At 41.6% G+C, this 20996-nt stretch overlaps 1 protein-coding gene across 5 annotated transcripts; it reads left to right on the top strand.

The window, feature by feature from the left end:
* Positions 1-235: 235 nt before the first annotated feature.
* LOC121585206 (sin3 histone deacetylase corepressor complex component SDS3) lies at positions 236-12097 on the top strand. Of its 5 annotated transcripts, none has more exons than XM_041901642.2 (11): positions 236-454; positions 2379-2448; positions 2772-2827; positions 3358-3429; positions 3613-3632; positions 3773-3929; positions 4316-4411; positions 4615-4701; positions 4927-5050; positions 9598-9682; positions 11178-12097. In XM_041901642.2, exons 1-11 carry the CDS (start codon positions 349-351, stop codon positions 11274-11276), a joined length of 972 nt encoding a protein of 323 aa, XP_041757576.1. In that variant the 5' UTR covers positions 236-348; the 3' UTR covers positions 11277-12097. The 5 variants fall into 5 exon arrangements, with proteins under 5 accessions (XP_041757576.1, XP_041757580.1, XP_041757577.1 ...); XM_041901643.2 differs by having other exon boundaries at positions 237-454; positions 4927-5032; XM_041901645.1 differs by lacking the exon at positions 236-454 and adding an exon at positions 898-1202.
* The last annotated feature ends 8899 nt before the right edge of the window (positions 12098-20996 follow it).

Genomic DNA, 20996 nt, shown 5'->3' with positions numbered 1-20996 from the left:
GACGAAGAAGAAGAATATCCAAACCGCGAAAATCTTTGCGCTCTGCACGAGTGCTGACCTCGTAAATGCCTACTTAGACAACACACATCAGGTGCAGTTATAGGGAAAACTGCAATTTAACGTATACATGATTCTATTAGTACAAGTTTTATCCACAAGGGTTTGATAAAATAACTTTTAAAAAGTATCTGTTTAGTTTTGTGATTTTTAGAATTTTGTCAGGCGCATTGGCGGCCATCTCACATATTGGGGTCTTAACATATGTAGGCGCTGTTTTGTTCTGAACTGCAAATTTCATATCGATTGTTTATCTAACGTTTGTTTACAATTTTACTAGCTAGCCATCATATGGCTTCCACTTTACTATCACCGATGGTAGATTATTACAATGATGAAGAAGAACTTGATAGTGAGGACGATGATCGAAGCGTCAGGGGAAGAGACTCGGAAGAAGGTAACGTTAGCTAGCTCGTTTACGAACGTCGTTACACTTGTTGTTAGATTTGCTAAGGAACATTAACGTTAGATAGTTAAAATATTATATTAAAACAGTGAAACACTTGTCGAAGGAACTCATCCCCATTGAATTGTAAAGTCAGTACGTTTGAGCTAACGTTAGCTTTGGCAACGGTATCGTAACGATAGCTACCTAACGTTAGCTAAATCAACAACAACACAGGCTTCCGAATCGTGGGGGATCGGTCACCACGACGAGTGAACCAGAATCAGGCAGGATTTACAGGAGACGTTGAATATGGCGATTCAGGAGAATCGCTATATTCAACGACTTCTTTTGTAAGGCCATATTCTACCAGGTTCACACGAGGAGTAACGTTACTAGCTAGCTGGCATGTAAGCTACCTGTCAGTGTTGTAGAACTAGAGGGGGGAGGAGTTCGTCTTTTTCAACTTTCATGGTTTGCATCCAAGCCTGGCTGTAATCTTCTAATGAGTTAACGTTACAGCAAACCGTGTTCTGGTCTGGTGGTGGACATCTTGGTATCCCCGTGCATTGGAGTCTCGATTCTGCCATCTCGATCATTTAAAGTTAAAATATTAGTAATAAAGTTAGGAACAATTCCAGGCAGGCAGTCATTCTCAGTAACGTTAGAACATTGACAGGTGGCGAGAAACGCTCAACATTTGCTTTGCCACCATTGAGTGGCCTGTTCTGACACGGTCTTGGTGTGAAGTATAAGAAACGTGTGTATTTGACCTCTTTAATTGTCCTTGCATATCGATGAAGGTGGTTGGGATAGTTAGATTTTGAGGCCCGGTCAAGCGCTGGGGCTCATTCACATTTTCAGCAATGACGCTATCCAATGTTAACTGACTTTAATGGAGAGTTGTTTTATCAAAGGTAAGGTCATCCATTTAAACTATGTCTAGCTAGGGTAACTACTAGTAGCTATATATCTAAAGTTACCGTACCATCAGCTGACAGGTAACTGGCAAAACCTTTGCGCTGGCAAGCTCAGTAGCTAGCGAACTAACGTTAGCTAGTTGACTAGCGAGTTAGGTCAGGGTAGCTCGCAAGTTAGGTAGGTGATGTAACGTTCGGCAAAATTCTGATTTTATCTCGTGAGCTACCTAGTTAGCTAACTAAGAAACCCACTTCATTAGCTAGCTAGACAAGTATTTTGATTGAGTCGTTGCTAAGCTAGTTAACGTTAGCTTGCCACATCGCACGACACTTCTGGAACTTGGCTGCATCGGCTACGCATTAGCAACGGTGCTAGCAAGTCAACATGCGGCAAACGAGAATTAGCTGGCTGGTCAAATGAGAAACGAATGATTACTAGAGTCGATGGCTTTCTGCCGTGGTACATTTCTTTCTGCAACGTTTCAAAGCGAACTTAGATACAAACGAGCCAGCCTGTTCGCTGAATGTCAAGCTTGCTAGTTTTCCACTTTCCTTGTGACCGTAGCCTGCTAAAGTAGGTAGCTAACTACCTAGTTTATCCTACGACATAAACTAACGTTGCTACCTAAGCTATATTTGAATTTATGAGTGGGGGAAAACCTGTGTCTTTATATCAGCCTCCCCAGCTCGTTTTTCGGTGTTTTGGTATACGTTTATATAAGTTTAAACATTAATGGTTGGTAACAATCATGGGTGATGCAAATAAAGGTAACTTTACTGATTGCATATGTTTTTATTAGTTTAACGTTACTACTATTTCCTGGCTTTTTTTTATGGAGGACAGATTGTAATGAAAGTATTAATATCATTGACTTGGGAATGGGATTGACCAACATGTTCTGAAAATGTAGTCTTGGCATGCCATATGAATTTGCCTAATTTGGTACCTTAAACCTACGGTGTATAGCTAGTATACTCTGTAATAACTGACTTTAGCCTTTTTTGCCCCTTTTCAGACACTGAAGACGCCAGTGAAACTGACCTAGCAAAACACGACGAGGATGACTATGTGGAAATTAAAGAACAGTGAGTTTTCCCCCAAATGCATGGTTACGCTGGATAGAGTAATCGGGGCTCTGCGACCCTGTTCCTTGAGAGCTACCGTCCTGTAGGTTTTCACTTCAACTGTAATCTAGCACACTTTATTCTAATAATTAGCTGGTTGATAAGCTGAATCAGGTTAGTTACAACTGGGGTTGGAGCGAAAACCTACAGCAACAGGGTTGGAGAGCCCCGGAATAGATGAGGACATGGACCAAATGGGGATGTTCAAAATGTAGCCCGATCTTGAAGGACTAAACGTACAGATACAGTAGTTAGTTGTGATAGTCATGTTTGTTTTGTTGCAGGATGTACCAAGACAAGTTGGCATCATTGAAAAGGCAGTTGACGCAACTCCAAGAAGGTAGTGTCACTGTTTCTAATTATCCTCACTGCATTTATGAATTAAACCAACTCCGTGGCCTTGTGATTAGTGTCCGCCCTGAGGTTGGGAGTTTGAGCCCCAGTTGAGTCATACCCAAGACTGTAAAAATGGGATCCGATGCATCTCTGCTTGGCACTCAGTGTTAAGGAGATATATTTGGGGTAAGGCCCTGAGATAGACTAGTATCCTGTCCAGGGGGTATACTTGTACATCAAGCTGCCTCACTCTACAGAAACAGGAAATGGGCTCCTGCTCCTATGAGCTGTTCTGGCTTGTGCAAGGCTACTTTATTTATGAATTTGCCCTATCCTATAATCTATTCATCATCCTCACTGCATTAACAATCTATTTGATTAGCAATGTCATAAATCCCTCAACATGCTGAAGTAGCAGCTTAGCAGACCTTTATCATTTGAGACAACTGTTAAGATGACACCTCAGAGGTAGTTGTTCCTTGCAAAAATTGGTTGAATATGTTTGGCGTTACTGCTGTTTTCTCATCCCTGCAGGAACACTTCAGGAGTACCAGAAGAGAATGAAGAAGCTGGACCAGCAATACAAAGAGAGACTTCGCAATGCTGGTAGGATCACTGTGCACTGTTGTTGAACTAGATGGGTGTTTCAGTAGTTTTCCATGTGTGGAGGCCACATTTCTTTATAATTTGTTCTTGAACTCACCCAAGGTTGTGTAGGTTTTGTGACGCAAGTCAATGTGACAGACAGGGATTAACTGACGTTTCTGTTGTGTTGTCTGTTTCCTATAGATCTCTTCCTCCAACTCGAGGTAAGACATGTTTGATATTATTACCTAACATTGTAATTCCATTGAATCATTCGCCTGCCATGTCCTTTTGACACAGTGAACATCCCCGGGCCTCTCCTCCCGTTCTCTTACCTCTCTCTTTTTTTCTTTCTGTCTTTCAGAAAGAACAGGTGGAGAGGAACCACATCAAAGAGAAGAAAGCGGCGGTGAAGGAGTTTGACGATAAGAAGGTTGAGCTGAAGGAAAACTTAATTGCCGAGCTGGAGGAGAAGAAGAAGATGATAGAGAATGAGAAATTAACAATGGAGTTGACTGGCGGTAGGGGAATCACTGAGAAAAAACCTTGCTGAGGAAGAAGACTATGTAGGATCATTTATTTCTCCTCTGTCAGTGCAGTGGAAGTGTTTTAGAGATGAGAGGGAAAGCTTTTAAGCCCATCTTAGATCTCACAACCTTGGTATTAACATGGGTGCCAATTAAAACGTCTTAGTCTTAGATGCATTGTGTTCTCTCCCTCTTACTCAAAATTTGCAGATTTCATGCTAATCACTCAGTTGAAGATCTTGTTAGTGCAGTAATGTTATTATAACCTGTAAGGTCATAATGACACTACATTACATATATTATAGTTATCAATATACTGATTTAGTTATTCCCTTATGGGTGTCAGCTGCAGTGAGATCATGGTTTGTTTCCCTGTGTAGATTCTATGGAGGTGAAACCCATCATGACCCGGAAGTTGAGGAGGAGGCCCAACGATCCAGTCCCCATTCCAGACAAACGGAGGAAACCTGCACCTGATATCCTTTACTACTTTCTGCTTGTTTATATAAGGGTTGACCCGAGCTATGCACTGTGCAGAATCCATCGGTCTTCAATAACAATTTTTCTAATTTGCACAGATGGTATAACAGATACTGTTACTTATTTAAAGAATGCCATTTCGGGTATCTGGGTACAAATTATGATTTTTATTAAATGAGTTGTCCTTAACTAGGCACACCTCAGTTAAACTATTTGCTAACAGACGAACAGATCATGGAAGATCTGCGAACACTGAACAAGCAGCTGAAGTCCCCCAAGCGTCCAGGTATACTACTTTTATGATTGTTTTGTTTGTTAGTCTAAAGCACTATTAAGCTAAAATAAGAAAGTACAACAAGTTAAAGGATTTTAGTTCAGAAAATATTGTAGTCATTAGATACCATTGTTAAATATAAAGACCTGCCCAGGCCACGTTATAGTAAGTTAACTATTTACACTGAAATGACTAGACTGATTTTTGTTTTTCCTCATGCCATGTTTTCTCCTCCAGTGTCTCCGTCGTCTCCAGACCATATGCCCACCACTCCAATGGAGGCCCCTTCACAGCGCTATGAGGCCCGCATCGAAGAAGGAAAGCTCTACTATGACAAGAGATGGTACATACAGTGCATTCGGAAAGTATTCAGACCCCTTGACTTTTTCCACATTTTGTTACGTTATAGCCTTATTCTAAAATGGATTAAATTGTCCCCCCCCTCAATCTACACATGATACCCCACAATGACAAAGCAGAAACAGGTCTAGACATTTTGGCAAATTTATAAAAAAATTAAAAATGGCTATATCACTTATTTACATAAGTATTCAGTACTTACTCAGTACTTTGTTGAAGCACCTTTGACAGTGATTACACCCTCAGGTGTTCTTGGGTATGTCGTTACAAGCTTGACACACTTGTATTTGGGGAGTTTTTCCCATTCTTCTCTGAAGCGCCTCAAGCTCTGTCAGGTTGGATGGGGAGCGTCGCTGCGACGCTATTTTCAGGTCTCTCCAGAGATGTTCGATCGGGTTCAAGTCTGGGCTCTGGCTGGGCCACTCAAGGACATTCAGAGACTTGTCCCGATGCCACTCCGGTGTTGTCTTGACTGTGTGCTTAGGGTCGTTGTCCTGTTGGAAGATGAACCTTCGCCCCAGTCTGAGGTCCTGTGCACTCTGGAGCAGGTTTTCATTAAGGATCTCTCTGTACTTCGCTCTGTTAATCTTTCCCTTGATCCTGACTAGTCTCCCAGTCCCTGCCGCTGAAAAACATCCCCACAGCATGATGCTGCCACCACCATGCTTCACCGTAGGGATGGTACCAGGTTTCCTCCAGACGTGATGCTTGGCATTCAGGCCAAAGAGTTCAATCTTTGTTTCATCAGACCAGAGAATCTTGTTTCTCATGGTCTGGGAGTCCTTTAGGTGCCTTTTGGCAAACTCCAAGCGGGCTGTCATGTGCCTTTTACTGAGGAGTGGCTTCCGTCTGGCCACTACCATAAAGGCCTGATTGGTGGAGTTCTGCAGAGATGGTTGTCCTTCTGGAAGGTTCTCCCATCTCCACAGAGGAACTCTGGAGCTCTGTCAGATTGACCATCGAGTTCTTGGTCACCTCCCTGACCAAGGCCCTTCTCCCCCGATTGCTCAGTTTGGACAGGCGGCCAGCTCTAGGAAGAGTCTTGGTGTTTCCAAACTTCTTCCATTTTAAGAATGATGGAGGCCACTGTGTTCTTGGGGACCTTCAATGCTGCAGACACAATCCTGTCTCGGAGTTCTACGTACAATTCCTTCGACCTCATGGCAAGGGCTGGGCGATATACCGTATTTTACGTAATACCGGTATTGATGCACAGACCGGTTTGGGTTTTTACTTTACCTTCTATAACAATATTTGAATGTTTGATTTGTTAAATGTGATACGCCGTGTGTAACGTAATTTTGTTTGTTTGTTTACTCCGCAACTTGAGTCATCTCTCTCCGCTCTCTCTCTCTCTCTCTCTCTCTCCATGCGGCTTTCCACACAGACCTAGCCCCGCCCCCTGTCACTCAAGGAGGAAGTTTGTTGTTCCTTGACCAAGACACTTACGTTTAGCCTGCATAGTAAATTCAGCATGTGACAATGTTGTTTTCACTTTGATTCTTAATATAAATCCACTAGCGTTCTATAATTACACTAGTAGTTTGTTTCTTACATCTGCAAACGACTAGTTTGCCTTTTCTTAGTAAGTTGGGCCTGAATCGTGTTAACCGCTAATGCTAATCACTAGTTAGCTGGCTAGCTAGCTAATAAATGTACTGAGTCAGAGCAAACGTAACTAGCTATACAGCCTGATAATACCCGTGATGGTGTAGACCTAAATCAGTATGTTTGCATGAAGCATGAATTGTTAGCTACATGAAGTTGCTAAGAGAGAACATCAAATATAGCCAACGATTATAGGGTCCCCTAGGAAACACTTATTCAAACTTTGGTTCCTACCCTGTCACAATAACTCCTCCTGGCATGTCAAACAACATGGTATTCAATGTGCCCACTATTCTATTCTAACTATAGAATTAGAATACTCATTCTATTTCCATGATTCCAACAGTTCACCCAAGTGTTTTGCTCTAAATCGCAATTGCAACATTTGGTTAAAAGTAAGGCCTAGGTTGTTTGCCAATATCGTGCAGCCCTACGTGGCAGTGTGGAAATGACCTCAAATTAGTGCAGGAAATGCAGAAATTGATAAATGCTGCAAATTATTTTTGGTTGAATTGAACAGAATTCACTTAGAATGTATGTGTTGCCGCTGTAGGGTCACGTACTACTCATGAATCAAATTGAGAACTTTTATTATTCACAAACATAAAATACTGTCATTTACCGTCATAATGTAAAAAATTAATATGAAATGAAATACCGTGATACGATATTTTGCCAATATCGCCCAGCCCTACTCATGGCTTGGTTTTTGCTCTGACAAGCACTGTCAACTGTGGGACCTTGTATAGACAGGTGTGTGCCTTTCCATATCATGTCCAATGAATTGAATTTACAACAGGTGGACTCAATGAAGTTGTAGAAACATCTCAAGGATGATCAATGGAAACAGGATGCACCTGAGCTCAATTTTGACTCTCATAGCAAAGGGTCTGAATAGTAAGGTATTTCTGTTTTTTATTTTTAAGAAATGTGCAAAAATGTATAAAAAAAAAAAACGGTTTTCGCTTTAGTGTGTAGATTGAGAAATTAATTTAATCAATTTTATAATAAGGCTCTAACATAACAAAATGTGGAAAAAGGGAAGGGGTCTGAATGCACTGTACATACATACTGTAAAACTTCAATTCATAGCCCGGGAGTTTATTTGCTTCAATCACTGAACACAACTGGCGGTTATTAGAAACAAGCTTCTATCTGAGCCAGGCGTCTATTTCCTTAATGCACACAGCGTTTGCTTAATTTTGAATACTCAATACTACCACACTGTTTGTGACCAGTATATACATTCTAATAACACATCTATTGCAGATCTGCAAAGACTTGGCTGCCTATCACCCCCCCACACCCCGATTACGAGCTTCAGCACCATTCTCTCTCCGTGCTCCTCATGTGCCTTGTATCCCCCGTAATTGCAGCGAAATGTGTGCTGATGCCCGGCTATTAAAAGGGACCGGCGGCTATCTGAGACTGCGTTTTTAATGACGTTTTATGGTACATGCATGCAAGGCTTAGCTTGTTCAATCACAATCTCTTCTGTTTATCTTCCTTTTAATTTGGTTCATTAGACTATTTAAAAAAAACACAACAAAAAGGTGATTTTAATTTAGGGTGACAGTCAAACTTATTTCCATTGTGTTCCTTTTGTTCACAGCTGTTGTGGTTTATCACTGTTTAATAGACCAAAAAGATGGGGCAAAACATGTTATCTACTAAACTGGTTCATTATTATAGAATATTGAGTGTTTTTAATCCATGATGCAGTTGACTTTTGTTAGCCACTAGATGGCCACACACCCTTATAAATCCTCCTTTTTAACATACTATAGGAATTGTTGGCTTTGCTGGCTATATTTCTGGCATGTCTGCAAATGTTTTTAAACAAGATCTGAGTGGTCTTAAAAATGCATCTTAGTATTTTGTAGTAATGTCAATAGAAAAAGGTTATGTCTTACTACCCAATGAATTGTGGGAATGTTAGCTACCTGCCACCATGGATTTACATTACATTTCACTATCATGGGGCTAGAACATGGCTTTCTGACAGAAAGGACTGAGTGTTGGCTTTACTCTCCCCTTGGGTGGAGAGTGAGTCTAGCGCTCCCTTCATAGGACATCACGCACCAATGAATAATTCCTTTTGAAGAGTGGAAAATGTGAAATGTGCTCCTCTGTGATATTACTTTCCATGACTTTCATGTAGCCTCTGATTTACATTTTAGTCATTTAGCAGATGCTCTTATCCAGAGCGACTTACAGTTAGTGAGTGCATACATTTTTCATACTGGCCCCCCGTGGGAATCGAACCCACAACCCTGGCGTTGCAAGCGCCATGCTCTACCAACTGAGCTACAGGAGGCTCTGATAAATTCTGAAGTGAGAGAGCGGGCTCAGGTGATAGAACACTAAGTATTGCTTGCTGCTATCACAGTCTCACTCTGTTGTTAACCGTGAAACTATATTGCTTGCGTGAGGGTACTGGATATACCACGGCCATGGGGAAATGTACTATCCACATCTACGATTACTGTCTTATTCGGTCTGTTCCAACTTTCACTGCTCCACTTACCTCAGGGTGACTCTCTCCCCAGACAGAGTATATGATAATCCAAGATTACCTGTCTCGTTGTCATACAGGGGAAGCAGATTATCTGTCAGATTATCTATTTAATGTCACTTTAAAGGTATTGTGTGCTCAAGTGATATTATTCTACATAGTGTATATACAATTACATTCTTACCTGAATGGACTGATCCCTGCTCTTACCCCTCAGTCAATGCCAGCCGATTAAATATTAAAGGAGCTACATGAAATATTTTGACGTTAATTTAAATGTCGTGTTTTTTTAAGGACACTGCTTAGAAATTTCTACTGACTGCAAGGTAAGATGATGATCATCCATTCATTTCCAGGATGTGAAGTGTTTTTTTAGTGCAAATGTTTTTTTTGGCTCATGTAGTTTGTGTTCTTGACCCTGTCAGGTACCATAAGAGCCAGGCCATCTACCTGGAGTCAAAGGAGAATACAAAGATCAGCTGTGTCATCAGTTCTGTGGGAACAAACGAGGTGGGTGTCAGACCCTTATAGCCACAGCTACTAGCCTGGTACAAGAGTGCATTCAGAAAGTATGGATTACATTGTTTTTCCCCCTCATCAATCTACACACAATACCCCATAATGCCAAAGAAAAAACAGTTTTAAAAAAATTTTTTTGCTAATGTATAAACTGAAAGTTACATTTACATAAGTATTCAGACCCTTTTCTATGAGACTTGAAATTGAGCTCCGGTGCATCCTGTTTCCATTGATCATCCTTGAGATGTTTCTACAACTTGATTGGGGTCCACCTGTGGTAAATTCAATTGATTGGACATGATTTGGAAAGGCACACACAGTTGACAGTGCATGTCCGAGCATGAGAAGCTGATTAAACCGCACGATCGTAATGCCGGTGCACCTTGTGCTGGGGTCAATAAAAGGCTACTCTAAAATGTGCAGTTGTTACACAACACAATGCCACAGATGTCTCAAGTTTTGAGGGAGCGTGCTATTGGCATGCTGACTTCAGGAATGTCCTCCACAGCTGTTGCCAGAGAATTGAATTTAAATGTCTCTACCATAACCTGCCTCCAACGTCGTTTTAGAGAATTTGGCAGTACGTCCAACCGGCCTCACTACCACAGACCACGTGTAACCACGGCAGCTCAGGACCTCCACATCCAGCTTCTTCACCCGCGGGATCGTCTGAGACCAGCCACCCGGACAGCTGATGAAACTGTGGGTTTGCACTTTGCACAACCAAATAATTTCTGCACAAACTGTCCAAATAATTTCTGCACAAACTGTCAGAAACCGTCTTGGGGAAGCTCATCTGCGTGCTCGTCGTCCTCACCAGGGTCTTGACCTTACTGCAGTTCGGCATTGTAACCGACTTCAGTGGGAAAATGCTCACCTTCGATGGGCACTGGCATGCTGGAGAAATGTACTCTTCACGGTTGAATCCCGGCAACTTCGCACAGCCGTTGAAGAGGTGGGCATTCCACAGGCCTCAATCAACAGCCTGACCAACTCTATGCGAAGGAGATGTCATGCTGCATGAGGCAAATGGTGGGCACACCAGATACTGAATGGTTTTCTGATCCATGCCCTTACCTTTTTAAGGGATCTGTGACCAACATGCATATCTGTATTCCCAGTCATGTGAAATCCATAGATTAGGGCCTAATGAATTTGTATTTAAATTGACAGATTTTCCTTATGAACTGTAATGCAGTAAAATCTTTGAAATTGTTGCATGTTGCGTTTTTATATTTTTGTTCAGTGTAGTTTGCAAGACCGCACAAACTGATCTGGTGCCAGCTACAGCTATGCGTTTTAGCCATATGTCTCCTATAGTTTAGGAATCATAGACAGCATTACTTATAATGCTGTGGATTGTTAGGAATTGTGGGATTTTTTTTTTGCTGCCTTTTCATCCACTGAACTTGTGATTTCACCTACAGATGCTCTTTCTTGTTGCTTGGAGAGCTAATGAGTCATTTGTTCCGTTTTCCATTCTCAGATCTGGGTGAGGAAGACCAGCGACAGCACCAAGATGAGGATCTACCTGGGACAGCTACAGAGAGGAGCGTTTGTTATCCGACGACGGTCAGCGGCATAGAACACACGCCTCATTCTTCTGTTTCTCCGTCTCATCAGCATCCTTCTCGTTCTTTTCTCTAAAGTACATTGCTTCCCTCCTCATGATGCTTCCCCACCCTACCGTGTGCCGGAGGAAGTTTTCTCAATGACTTCCATTTCAACCAATCAGGACCACTGGAAGGGTGGCCATCATCAAGCACAGGTGGAAGCCATTTTTTTTCTAGGAGGTTTTTGTTCTATTGTCATGATTCCTGTAGGCTTTGTGTGGAGCTGAAAGGAATGGGTAGCCCAGGTATAAGAAATGTCGGATATTGCTCCACCATGCCTTATGGACTTGGTGGAATTTTTTCCATTTTCCTTACACTATCCAATCCTCTCAGATCTACACAAGTGCATAGGGGCTCAAAGCTGATTTTGGAATAGGTCTTACATGTCTTTCTACACCTAACATAGTTCTGTAACAGTTTCCTTGATCTGTTGTTCAGCTGGAATCATGCCATGTTTTCTAAGAGCGAAGCTTGTCTGAACTGCACAATCAATACATGGAGGAGGTGGGAAATGGACACATTTCATATTGTCTTTTCATCTGGTACATTGTCTGTTTTATAGTTTTTTTGCTCCTGGTATATTGACCTTTTTATTTCTTATAAAAAAATTATAATGTATTGGATTGACTTAAGGTTTTAATTTTGTATATGTAATATTGACATTAGATGAGTAATTCACTCTAGCTATTGGACTTGGCTGAACTCTATTTGCACATGAAGATGAAACTTAACAATTTCTATTTGTACATTTTTGTGCGTTCCATTTATTAAAGATGTTACTGCCTTTTGTCAATAAGTGTAAGATGCATTTCTCATGACATACAGTGCATTCGGAAAGTATTCAGACCCCTTGACATTCTCCACATTTTGTTACGTTACAGCCTTATTCTAAAATGGATGATAAAAAATAATAATCCTATTTTTTTTGTGTGCAATTTTATTAAAAACATAAACAGAATTACCTTATTTACGTCAGTATTCAGACCCTTTGCTATGAGACTCGAAATTGGGCTCCGGTGCATCCTGTTGATCATCCTTGATGTTTCTACAACTTAAATTAAATTGATTTGGAAAGGCACACAATTGTCTATATGAGGTCCCACAGTTGACAGTGCATGTCAGAGCAAAAACGTAGGAATTGTCCATAGAGCTCAGAGACAGGATTGTGTCGAGGCACAGATCTGGGGCAGGGTAGCAAAACATTTTCTGCAGCGTTGAAGGTCCTCAAGAACACCGTGGCCTCCTTCATTCTTAAAAGGAAGAAGTTTGGAACCACCAAGACTCTTCCTAGAGCTGGCTGCCTGGCCAAACTGAGCAATCGTGGGAGAAGGACCTTGGTCAGGGAGATGACCAAGAACGTGATGGTCACTCTGACGGCTCCAGTGGCTTCGGGACAAGTCTCTGAATGTCCTTGACTGGCCAAGGCAGAGCCCTGACTTGAACCCCATCGAACATCTCTGGAGAGACCTGAAAATAGCTGTGCAGCAACGTTCCCCATCCAACCTGACAAGCTTGAGAGGATCTGCAGAGAAGAATGGGAGAAACTCCCCAAATACAGGTGTGCCAAGCTTGTAGCGTCATACCCAATAAGACTCGAGGCTGTAACCGCTGCCGAAGGTGCTTCAACAAAGTACTGAGTAAAGTGTCTGAATACTTATGTAAATGTGATATTTCTGGATTTTTTAAAATATAAATTAGCAACAATTTCTAAACCTATTTTTGCTGTGTCGTTATGGGGTATTGTGTGTAGATGGGGGGGACGACGACGACAATTTTATCCATTTTAGAATAAGGCTGTAACTTAACTTTCCGAATGCACAGTACTTACTGTTGAGGATACTTTTTTTATTAACGTACAGTGCACACACACATCAGTCACCACCGATCTAGCTTTCTGTACCAGTATCTTATCAACAGCTCTTCATCTACACTGTAACTTAGCCAACATGTCAGTTTACCTTACCTGTTGCCTCACCATCTAAATTCTATGACCCTGATTGTTGAGATAGATATGGCCGACAAGTCCTTCCCCACTAGATTCCAATTTCCCCCCTCTCCCAACCTTTACACTCTGAATCAATTGGCCCTGCGCATTAGTCTCCCCTTGCCAGGCGTGATATTCATCAATGTCTTCAGTGCCTTTTTGTTGTTTGTGTCTCATGTCTCCGTCACACCCCTCGGCTGAACTAAACCCAATGAGAGGTTTCAGTTTGCCGCACTTAATGGAGCGTCCTTTCAAGGAGTGGCAATTACTGTGTTTTTGCTACTTAGTCGGCGATAAATGCAAGGCCCTGACCTCTGTTGTTTGTGGAAGCCCCATATGTGATCAGAGTGCTCAATTTCTCTGGCCTTTTAAATGAGCCTGTAACAAATGGCTTTCCCCTGTCTTGTTGGTTTTAATCGAGGATTGGCCTCCGTGTGTGGATTGCGGTGGGGTAGCAATGCTAAATGCAGAGCATTTATGTGATGTCCACAGTAATAATGGCTGTCTTTCTGCTGGCTGGGCTTTTCACTGTGCTTATCATCAGTCATAAATCTACTGTTGGTGTGTGTCTGCAGTCATAAATCTAACTACCGTGTGTCCGCTTTCACCCAAGCCATTTTAATTGATCCTGGATCAATGGCTCATCTGTGACTTGCAGATATTTCAGAGCAAAGTATAATGGGGGTTTTGAGCAGGAGTGTGAAAATTGCCATTGCCATTCCCCTGCTGTACTACTGACGTCAGTGGTCTCTAAATGGATGTTCTCACCTGTTCAGAACCTGTATTACAAATCGTCTCAAAGTAGTGCCTCTATAAAGGGAATAGTGTGCCATTTCGGACGCAGTCCATGTCCCACTGTTATCTCCCTCTCACATAGAAGTACTCCACATGCTCTCCTCCACCTCAACACCTTTTCAGTCAGATCTGTGTGTGTAAACGTCTGAGTTCTGTAGCTCGCTGGGATTAGGCTATCTGACCAAACCTGCATGTGATTGCTGCTGTTAACACGTACACAAACACACACTCTTGCCTGGCTCAGAGCAAGACCGACATGGACACTTTGGTTGAGGACAATAGAATCTGCTGCGTGGGCAGACAGTGAGTGTAAAAGCAACATTTTCTTTGAGTACAGAACCATTGTATAGTCCAGAGCCATATATTTACATACAGCTCTGCAGGACTTAAAGCGCTCATGGATGATGTTGATTTAGGGAGCTGGCTGTTGAAAAGGCATGCTGGCCGCACTATCACCAAGTGGCCTGTAAATGGGGTAGTAAATGAAAATCAGCACTGCTTCCACCCACTGTGTATGTGTTGCGAAACTCTCACTGGAGTCATTTTGCGGGGTGGTTACTGCTTGTGTGCATAAAGACCCACCCAAGGCATCAATAAAATCCCCCACAATCCACCAGCTTCACCCCCCCCCTACTCCAACATCAGAGCAGCAGCCTCCTGTGTGTGTGTGTTTCTGTGGCAGCCTCTTCCTCTGCTTTCCTCCTCTCCTAAAACTGCATTCGCTCCACCCCGTGTGTGTGTGTGTGTGTGTGTGTGTGAGCAGCGCATCAATACATGGTGGCGGGCCTAAAGCTGCCTCTTGCTCAGTGCTATCTGCTAGACTTAGACTTGCCTTTGGTGGTCTTAAGAGAGGCTATGTTCTTAATATCCCTCACCATCAAGGCCCTGTGCATAGATGTGTTGACAAGTGTGGAAGTATTGGCCCTCCTGTAGCTCAGTTGGTAGAGCATGGCGCTTGCAACGCAAGGGTTGTGGGTTCGTTTCCCACGGGGGGGCAGTATGAAAAATGTATGCACTCACTAATAGTAAGTCGCTCTGGATAAGAGCGTCTGCTAAATGCCTAAAATGTCAATTGGATCACTAAAAAATACAACTTTGTCCCGTGTGTGTAGCTCAGTTGGTAGAGCATGGCGTTTGCAACGCCAGGGTTGTGGGTTCGATTCCCACGGGGAGCCAGTATGAAAAAAAATGTATGCACTCACTAACTGTATGTCGCTCTGGATAAGAGCGTCTGCTGAATGACTAAAATGTAAATGTAAAAATGGAAGGACTCGTTTTGCCCCACTATCTCTCTCGCAGCCTCCACTCATTCACTCACTCACTCGCTCTAGTTTGGAGTGGAGGAGGGTAGTGTTTGGTGCTTACTTTATGTAAGCGCTCTGTCTGTAGGACATTAACATTTTATATCAGCTGTTGCCTTTGTGGGTGCAGCTGTTTTTATTTCAATATCAAATCATTTCTGGGTAGCAAGTACCTTACTGTGATAGTTTTCAATATAAAATAGTCAAAAAGAAACAAACAGTATCTTAGCAAAGAGCAATTTCTCAAGCAAGAATTTTGCAAGGGTAGGGCCCTATAAAAGCAGTTTTTCTTTTTGCCTGATTTCGTTAATTTTTTTCACATTCTGTTTTCTCAGTTTTGTTAACATTTATTTGAGAAGGTTTTTGGGAAAACCTTTCCATCTACCAGCTGATGGTTATTGTTAGCATTATCGCTAACGACTAGACATGGGCGCGCACCGTACACAACACACACACGGGCATTCCTGTGCCATTGCAGGAAAATACGAATCACTGATGACTTATGTCTTATGATTAACTTGGGCAAATTATTGAACTTCAATACATTTACTTGATTTCTTACTAAGTTCAATTCAGTTTGAAATACTGTTGAATTCCGTTTAAATGTCTGGATTCCGTGATTCCGTCCATGTTTTCCGCAACGCAGATTTTATAGGGCCCTACTAGGGCTGTCTGGGACTGGTCTGAGGGAGGAGGGGAAAACTGAAAACTAGCTGTTATTGGAAGAGAGGTTTGGAACGCTCTTTCTTATTGGTCTATTAACTAATTTACCGCCTGGTGACGTCACCAGGCAGGCCAAAACTCCATCCCACCAAAATAGACAGACATTTCACAGTATTATTCCAACCTCATAGTGTGGAAATATATGTAAAATACTGGAAAATCACCTTTTTGACTGCACTGGAACTTTAAACGAAATCAGTAACTATGTTAGATTAATAGAATTGAGTAGAATAACTTGAATATAATATTGTTTTCTAGAGGTAACTGATTGCAACAAATCATGAAGCTTGTTCCATTTATGTTGACACTTTTTTTGATGATTTGTTTGTAAACAGACCGCTTGAAAACTCTCCTTTATTAGCAACCCTGTCATGCCTCGCGTTGCCAAGTCACCAACACTTACCTGAAAACCATTGTACCACACAGTACAAAATCACTCCAGGCATCCTTGACAGAGTGATGATCATTGCACTTGTCATTTGCCGTGACTGATTTTCCCCTCAAATGATTTTCCTGCACATCAAGAGTCATCTTTGTGTCCCAAATGGTACCCTATTCCCTATATAGATTCACTACTTTTGACAAGGGACCATTGGGCTCTGGTCAAAAGTAGTACACTATATAGGCAATAGGGTACCATTTGAGAAGCAGATTTCTCTCTGTGAATCACAAGGGCCTTGGATATTGTGCGACAAGCAATTGTCAAAAAGGCAGACAGTATAGATACCTGCTGTTACAAAGGAATTACAAAGCAGCGCCAAAACCAAAATATGTCTACTACCAACTGAAGAAATCACAGCGCTCTGTATGTGTCATGTAACCAAATGGATAAAAGCGAAACAATTATTATTATTTTATTTTTTAAAATGTTTTTAACAGGTTGTTAGAAGCGTTTGATAAAACATTATCTGGTAACAAGGTTTCTCTTTGTTTTGCTGAGAGAGAGAGAACGTGCGAGAGGAAGAACAAGAGAGAGTGAGCGTGACATGTTTTTATGAGCTGTTGTTTTCCATCCAATGCCTAGTGGACCATTCTATAAACGCGACAGACCATGTTTTCCTCTTGTTAAAGTAACAGCGTAGGTGCAGAGAGAGGCACCTCTGTCGACGATGCTGCTGGGGTTCAGATGTTAGATGCAGGTTGACTAGTCAACATGCACAGAGATAAATCCAGAGATTTGAGAATCGCTGTGGTTACATGTCAGTTCTGATAGCTTCCAACATTCCAGAGAAAATGTCTCCATCCCTCACCACTCCCTGTTCTCCACCCCCCTCTCTCTGTGTCTCTGTCTCTTTCTCAGACATTTTTGGACTACTTAACAACTCTTGATTTAGAACCACAGAAAGTTAACGCAAGTCGCAAAGAAAACAGGAGCTGCCTCCACTCTTCCAGCACCATTTCAACTTCAACATTTCAACGTCATCAAATCACACCTATGCTTAGTCTAATACAGTATAATATAATAATTAATACAGTGACTAAAAGATGCCAAAAACAATGTTGTCCAATGTAAGCTAAATATGATGTGGCTGTCCATGGTTCTGATTTCTGTGTGTGTGCGATCAAGTAGAAAAAAACATGTTGACTCACCCTACTTGTAGAGAAACGCCAATGCCATCCTCCTCTCTTTCATGTTGATGAAACGGTCTATGACTGTCATACAGTACACGCTTTTAGTTTTTGTTGTCCTAGGCTACCTGGCTAAAATGCTTGCTCACTAGCCTAGCTTCATTTCATGGGCAACAATGAGCCAGCTAGTTAACATTAGCCTACTACATCTAGCTACATATTGAACTTCCATCCTCTCAGACCAAGTGCCAATTTTAGCTAGCTAGCTAGCAACCGGAGGACAACGACTTAACGAGATGCAACAATTCAAGTTTCCCTTAACTCTTTTTTTTGATGCGCCTGGACCATTCACAGTTGAGGTCATTCAGTTTAGCTCAACACTGATTGGCTATTATTTGATACTTTTTTGTTATCAAGGGAGGCCAAATGCTCACTGGCTTCCCTTGCATTCAATGCTACAGGCGGCAACAATGTCATACTCTTTTTGACCAGACAGCATCAGATAGATGGGCTACACATACACAGACAGAGGGGCGCTGTTTCGCTCGCTCGGATACTTTTCTCCGATGAAATACATTCAACCTCTTGTGAATTGAAGGGAAATTATGAAACACCGAGACGAAAGATGATTGTAAAAATTATTTGTCCATTTTATGTTATGCCTGGCTTCATCTTGGCATCCATGAATGCACACCACTGCTCTCTCTCTCTCTCTCTCTCTCTCTCTCTCTCACTCACTCTCTCTCGGTCTGTCTGTGTGTGTCTCTAACCCTATTCCCACTACAAGATATAAAGGAGAGTCTGAGGAGCGGAGTGGCGAAAGAGAATTCTACTTTTCAATACACATTACATCCTTGCCTTACTTTTCCTTGTGGCTGGCAACGCGACATTCTTGGTCCACATCTTAAATTGACTGTAAATATCACAGTAGCCTCTACTAGCCAGTAAGCACAAACTATTCAACAATGACAAACGTTTCATATGTAATATGAAACGTAACATATTACACTCTTGACTAATGCACCAATTCACAAGCATGTACATGTATGTGCACAATTAGTCTGTGCTTCTAATCCAAACTAAGCTAGCAGTGTTATTAAAAGTCTTATTGAAACATGTTCTCCTTCAAATAACCTAAAATCTACGTTCTCATAACGTTAATAAAACCTCTTAGGAAAACGTTCTCAGTACCTCCCTGCAATCTAAAAAAAATTTTCCCAGAACATGCAAAATGTTCACTTCTGTTCTCAGAATGTTCTGTTTTACCGGTCAGGAAACATATGGCTTCGTTCCCAGAACCAATGGGAAACCAAAAACATTTTATCCCACAACTTCCAAGGAACCAAATGTGCTAGCTGGGAATGCCTACACAATGCAACCCTGCATACTGCGAGCTCAGCCCTGTTAGTTTTTGTCCAATCACAGAAGTCTGGAACCAACAGCTTCTAACCCCAAGCCATAAGACTTCTAAGCAAGACTGCTAAATAGCTAATCAAATGGCTACCCGGACTACCTGCATTGAACCTTTTTTGCTCTAACTCTCCTGCACTGACTCTATGCACACAAACTGGACTCTACCCTCACACATACTTACACTGACACCCCAACACACATAACATGCACACATATGCATACTGACGCCACACACACACACACACACACACACTTTCACCCACATATGCTGCTGCTACTGTCTTATCTATCCTGTTGCCTAGTCACTTTACCCCTACCTATATGTACAGTACATAGCTACCGCAATTACCTTGTACCCCTCAACATCGACTCAGTACTGGTACTCCCTATATATAGCCATGTTATTTTCTACTCCCTATATATATAGCCATGTTATTTTCTACTCCCTATTTATAGCCATGTTATTTTCTACTCCCTATATATAGCCATGTTATTTTCTACTCCCTATATCTAGCCATGTTATTTTCTACTCCCTATATATAGCCATGTTATTTTCTACTCCCTATATATAGCCATGTTATTTTCTACTCCCTATATATAGCCATGTTATTTTCTACTCTTTATTTTTATTTGTTATTCACTGTGTATTTATTCCTCATGTCACTATTATTTTTATTTAATTTAATATTTTATCTTCTCTTTAACTCTGCATTGTTGGAAAAGTAAGCATTTCACTGTTAGTCTACACCTGTTATCTACGAAGCATGTGACAAATAACATTTTATTTGGATTTGTCTGTGTAAAGTGTTTTCATACTCCCTAGGGCCAGGAGTCCCCCCCCCACCACTCTGGGACCTGTGGTGCCACCTCTGAAATCACCACACAATGTTACAAAATGGAAAAACATATCCTATTTGTATGATCTACATTTGATATGTTTTTGGTGGGGGGGATGGGCTTCCATAGTTTAAGTGGCTCAGTCCAGCAGGCAGCTACTGCAACAATTTCAGAATGTAACAGGCTGTTACTGCAATCAAAACAAGTCTTAAATATTAGGAAAATGTCTATACATTTCAGCTGTTTCAAAAACATTGCTCTTCTATTACCATTTATACTGTAGGAGTGTTGGCTCAACGAGACAATTCTGTTCACACTGCCCTGCTTCAAGGGGGGCAACTGTCGGGCGAGTGTCGTGTTCCACCTCCGGAGGTAGCGATCGAGACGTAGCAAGTATGCAAGTTTACACTTGAGTAATATAGAAGCCGAGTGTATTTTTACAAAAAGTGTTTAGTAGGTGTGAAGAGGCTCTAAATCAAAGAGAAATGCCTAATGATAATCAACTAGTTTAATATCTCCCATCAAGCACTATGCCTTGCACCTTTGTCTGAGTCAATACATGTGCAGTGTTTTCACACTCACAACCTATTTTGAGACAGTTATTTATGTTTGTTTTTTTAGTCTATCATTTTTCTAGGCTTATTTTAGAAAGTAAGATAATCTATGGGATCACATGGTTATGAATAAACATTGAACAAAGGGTGTGATTCTAATGGAAGTTGATGGTATGTTGTGCGACACAAGCATTACAGTTCTGTAGCGTCCATTGCGTGGGAACATGAGTCTATTCTCTGTGTGACAATAACAATTTGCATATTTTCTCTTATATTTAAAGCATGCTCAAGAGCTTGGCTAGGTTTATAATAACATGTCACCATTAATAATCAAACCAAAACCGACTCTTTGGGGATTCCATTCCATAATGTTGAGTTATATGAACCATAAACAATGAATGTGGATGTCTATGGTATGATGTGATAAGCTCCCCTCAGGCACTGCTTTTTGCGTTTGGCTCAGTGTCGACATCCCAACAGCAGGTGTGCGTTCCAAATAGCCCCTCTATTCTCTAT

Source organism: Coregonus clupeaformis, chromosome 16 (genome assembly GCF_020615455.1).
Source record: "Coregonus clupeaformis isolate EN_2021a chromosome 16, ASM2061545v1, whole genome shotgun sequence".
Classification (NCBI taxonomy): Eukaryota; Metazoa; Chordata; class Actinopteri; order Salmoniformes; family Salmonidae; genus Coregonus; species Coregonus clupeaformis.
The sequence above is the reverse complement of the archived record's forward strand: the minus strand, read 5'-3'. Positions and strand labels throughout refer to the sequence as shown.